The sequence below is a fragment of the Pterocles gutturalis genome, unplaced genomic scaffold, assembly GCF_000699245.1.
Source record: "Pterocles gutturalis isolate BGI_N339 unplaced genomic scaffold, ASM69924v1 C12295963, whole genome shotgun sequence".
Classification (NCBI taxonomy): domain Eukaryota; kingdom Metazoa; phylum Chordata; class Aves; order Pterocliformes; family Pteroclidae; genus Pterocles; species Pterocles gutturalis.
Window position 1 is genome coordinate 1 of NW_010155874.1, and position 5,121 is coordinate 5,121.

The following is a 5,121-nucleotide window of genomic DNA, read 5'->3' on the forward strand; positions in this document are numbered from 1 at the left end:
CTCCGCTTTAGAGGGCTACTAACAGCACAACCACAGCATGGCAGGAGTTGAGAGAGAATAACTATATCCGCGTTATTCTTCATTTTCTCCCACTGACACATAGAAAGAACAGCGATTTTTCAGTCTCCATTAGTCATGCAGTTGTGTCAGTAATAGATACTAGAAAAAAAGGAGACCTAAAACAGGGTATCTATTCATAGGGAAATTCCCATTGGTAGTTTCTCTCCTACTATTGAAAGAAAGTTGCAAAAGCATAAGAGATTGACAAGAGGAGATTGCTGGGAGGAGTAAACACTTAAAATAGGTCTAGTTAAAACCCCCCATGGAACTAAGACTACCATTCTTTTCCCTAAAATGCATGCACAGTGAACACTTATTGCTCCCCATAATAGAAATTGCTTTCTTATGTAGAAATTAATCAAAGGACAAAAGAAATGTAGAGCCACACTCAGCCTCTCATGTTCAGGGACGCTCACTGCAAATCTTATCTCAAACCAATGCTGAAGAGAAGGCAGCCTGTTTTAATTTTTCAGATTTGACATGCATATAAGCAATTAAACCATAGAATTCAAGAGCCAGTTTGAAACCAAGTGTTTAAAAGCCAGACTAACTTATGAAATTACGAGACTGAGACCTGGCATTAGAAATTGATGCTTATTATTTTATTGCCTTGGGCCACCAGATGCCATATGTAAAGCCTCCTTAGAGACTGGCAGGGGAACAGCTAATCAGTCTTACTGCCAAAGTAAGAACTGGCAGAGTAACACACTAGATTTCAGTAGCTTACCAATTTGTGATTTAACCAGTCCTACTGCAGGCAGAAACAAAATTCAACAGGACAATTGCATTAAAATATGAAGAACAATACTTAGAGGACATAATATTTTGGGTTGAGAGTAATTATAAATGCCTACAAGCATAAAACTAAATGAAGATACTTCTTTAATGAGGTCATACAAGGTCATATTTTATACGTCAATAAAATATTACTATCGGACAAGGAGAAAACTCAAGATACAGCAAAAGAACAATAAAAGTGTGAACCTCAGAGACCTGAGTTATATGGTAACATAGTTTCAACCTATCCACTAGGATCTTCTCATTCACTTTGAACTGTATCAGTTGCTGCAAACCATTACCTTTAAATATCAGTTAACATTAGTGCTAAAACAACAAAAATCAAATATTATGTACATTTCTAGGCCAACAGACTGTCTTTACCTCTCATCTCATTCCAAGTAAATGTATTATCTTCCAGAAAGTAATAATCACAAATTATTTTAGAGAAAAGTAATTGTACAAAGACACAAAAGTTAAAGTTCATAAAAAGACTGATCAATACAATTAGACAGAAGTTTGCTTGTAGTTCTTCGTATCCAAGACCTTCTTGCCACACATTGAGCAGATGCCTATAAACACACAAAAGGTGTGTAAATTATTTACAAATCATTAAGATTTTTCTTCAAAAACATAGCTACTATGTTTTTGTAAAGATCCTTTTGCAAAAAATTGTTCAAATAAGCTCTCATTGACAATCTCTCTGTGCATTTTTCTCATCAGATATTGCAAATTCAGTAGTAATATGACGTCTAATACAAATTAATATTTGCAGCATGTGTAATATTCTCCTTGAAAAAAATAAGCTCTATTTTGAGAGCATGATGACTCATAACACTGCCTGAAGCTTCTGTAATTTGCTAGAATAGTGGAAGGAGAGCCAGGAAAGGCTCCCATCTGGCAAACAGGTAAAATGGTGTGTTACTAAACATTTTAAGTCCTGTCACCAAACTGAGGCTCGAGATAGGCAGAAAGTAGCTAGGGTAAGAAAATACAGTCACCACAAACTGACTGCTAATTGAAAGATTAGCAGGTGGGGAGCTTCAGACAATTGAGAAAGTTGACAAGAATGTAGCTTCATAAAATTAAACTATTTATAGTGTAGTAGACCTGAGAAACAATAGACACCAAGAATACTTGAAAGCTGAAGTGAAGGTAGGGCCACATCTCGTTTTACAAGACCATTCATCAGCAAACAACAACAACAACAAAATCAAGTGGCAACTATTCCTGTTAACTCTCTCCAAATAGTGTGCTTTCATGTATTGACATCATGTGACTGGACACATATCTAAAAGTCCATTAGAAAAGAGAACAGCAGGGAACATACCACATGATTTACTTTGGAGAGCAAAATCCAGCCCACAGGCTGTTCACTTCAAGTCTAAATTGAGGAGTCATTAACTTCACATTGCCTCTCAATTTCAGAGATAAGCAACAGTTGAAGCATAAGCCATATGACTGCATTTGCTTCAAGAAACATGCCACAACCACGTCCTTGATAGTCAGAACTACAACCTGAAGAACTTAAAAGTTCTGAATTTTATCAAGAAACCAGATTCAACCTGGAAGGATAAACAAGCAAAGATGAAACCCTGAAGCCCACCAAAACCAGCCATACATTTAAGAAAGAGAACAAGTTTCTACCATACGGGATTCAGACAGCCATCTGGTGAGCATCTAGCAACTAGAAAAGGCAACTCTCCTGCAGCAGGCTGCTAAACCACTGATGCAGTGACACAGTGCACATTTACAGAACAATGAAAGTCATTTCATAAAAAAAAAAACTTACTACTGGTTAGCTGTAGCTCTGCATCTAACAATTGGTTCACCCCATGCCTGTGCGCTATGTGGATTCTTCAGTATTATTAATGTAACTGAGTTCATGTTGCTTTTTTGTCCTCTCCAGGAATTACAAGCTTGAGCCCTTTTGCTTACCTACTCAAAATCACAAGACTATTAAAAATCGTGTATTCTTAAGGTTCTCTATCAAATTCGGTTGAAATGGATTTTTTTCCCCATCACGAATTTTTGAACAGTTTTTACAATACTGAAGGCTTATTATGAATATGGGAGATAGAAAGCTTCTACGTATAAGCAGAATTTCAGTGCAGTCATTCATACAAAACTCTTAAGTACAGAAAGATTTTATATATTATGTATGGCATAGTGCAGTATCTTGCTCTCTAGGGAAAATTATTATACTTTTCCATTTTTCAGTTTCACCTTCACCCATGCTTGACTTACAATGCAACAAGCATGTTCATAACTGGACCAGAGACTTCTTTTAGATAAATTAATTTTTCAGTGGCTTACATTAAGACACTGAATGTGTAAAAATACATGCAGGAACAAAGAGAATCATGAGCAATATTTGCCTTTAAAGACACTTTCGTAAATGCTCTTTCAATTCAGTTTCTTAATCTTTGCTTTTTATTTGCCAGGTATTCTACTTTTACTAAGCTAGCCTATCACTTTACCAAGACCAGAAGTTGGATTTTTGTTTGTTTTGTGGGTTTTTTGTGGGGTGGATGGGTTTGGTGTGTTCGGGTTTTGGTTTGGGTTTTTTGTGGGGGTTTTTTTATTTATTTGCTATGTTTTTTGTAGGGATTTTTTTGAGACCACTATTTAGTTTTTTAGATTTAGCTATTATAAAAATGGAAGAGAGGAGAAGAGAGCAGAAAAAGGGACTACAACAAGCAATCGAGTTTTACAAAATGTAATTTAAAAAAACCACAAGAAAAACCAAACTTGCTATATGACAGTTTTCTATGCAATTGCCAAGATAAAGTTCACAGTTATTCTTCCAGTTCTACTGCTTTAGATACCAGAAGCATTCTCAAAGATGCAGAATCACAGCATGACTTAGGCTGGAAAGAATCTCCAGCAGTCTCTAGTCCTGCCCCACTCAAAACATGGCAAGCTCAGATGAGGCCGGCTCATGGCTTTTCAAGTCAAGCTCTGAATACCTCCCGTAGAGATTCCACAACCTCGGTGGGTACCTGTTATTACAACATTTAACCACTCTCATGGTGAAAATTGCTTTCCTTGTATGTTATTAGTATCTTCCACATTGTAACCTGTGTACATTGTCTCTTACTCTATTACTGTGCACCTCAGGAAGGCATAGAGAAGATGGAGTCAGGCTCTTCTGTTAGTAGTTGAAGACAGCAATTAAATATCATCTTAGCCTTCTCTTTGTGAGGTGAAACAAATTCAAGAGTTCCACTTGCTCTCTAATATCAAACCAAACTGGGATAATTTGGTACTCAGCGAAACTCACCTTTTTTATAGGCACATCCCTGACAATAGTGAGACCCTGGCTGATGGACAGAACTCTTACAAATCCGACATATTGCAAATTTGTTCTTTCCGTAAGGATCAAACCTGGAAAAAAGGAAAAGTATTTTACTTATACACTTTGAAATTAAGTATTTCCCCTGTCTCATCCTAAAAAGTCTAAGCCAGAGAGCACAGACAGAAATTCCATTAAAAACTGTAATTTAGAAAAAGGACATACAAAGATTATTTCTAATAGGCTGCACAAAGTCTACAGAAAAGCTCCCACCTCCCCCATTAAGAGAGATTTCTAGCATTATGGACATAAATGTAACAACTACAGAACTAAAAATGTCATAATTGCCACAAAATCTTTTTTAAGAAAATAACTAAATATTTTGGATAAGCTTTGCATACTTGCCCAGATATGCAGGAAACAGGCCTGAGTCACAGCAAACTTACTTTTTTAGACAAAATCAGTACTAAATACCAACCTTGCCTTCTTCGAGGTCAATGCCTTGTTTTCGTTTAGCTTGCGGCCACCACTTTCTACAAAAAAATAAAACCATAAACCAATAAACTTCCCAGTTCCAAGCATACCTTAAAAAGAGCTGTTAGAGCTTTCATGTGTGCACCAACACGGCATTAAAGCACAGGACAGCAGAGTGGTTTATACCGTGCACCGTCACTCTGTGTAAGGACAAAATAAACAGACAAGCTCAATACTGAAGAGCTCAGGGTAAATAAATTCCCAATACATTACATTAGTATGGGAGACAAACTACAGGAGTTAAAAATTAACCTGATTAACTATTTCAAATTTTAGCCTTAAGAGCATGAGACAGCTCAGGTGCCCAACTGGCTTTAAGAAACCTGAAAAGTGTTAAACCCCAGGGTTACCTGTAGTATTTCTAGCACCATCTTTCCACGTATCGGGAGTGATCACCGTACCCAGCTTCTTCTCACCTACCAAAGGAAACATTACAAAGGAAAACATTAACCCCA

General features: G+C 36.8%; 1 protein-coding gene across 1 annotated transcript; it reads right to left on the reverse strand.

Annotated features, from left to right (window-relative positions):
• Positions 1 to 919: 919 nt before the first annotated feature.
• Positions 920 to 5,098, reverse strand: CRIPT (cysteine-rich PDZ-binding protein). The gene is made up of 4 exons (XM_010086274.1): positions 5,017 to 5,098; positions 4,611 to 4,665; positions 4,121 to 4,224; positions 920 to 1,409 (listed from the first exon to the last, which is right to left on the reverse strand). The coding sequence occupies exons 1-4, from the start codon at positions 5,096 to 5,098 to the stop codon at positions 1,345 to 1,347; spliced, it is 306 nt and encodes a 101-aa protein (XP_010084576.1). The 3' UTR covers positions 920 to 1,344.
• Positions 5,099 to 5,121: the final 23 nt, after the last annotated feature.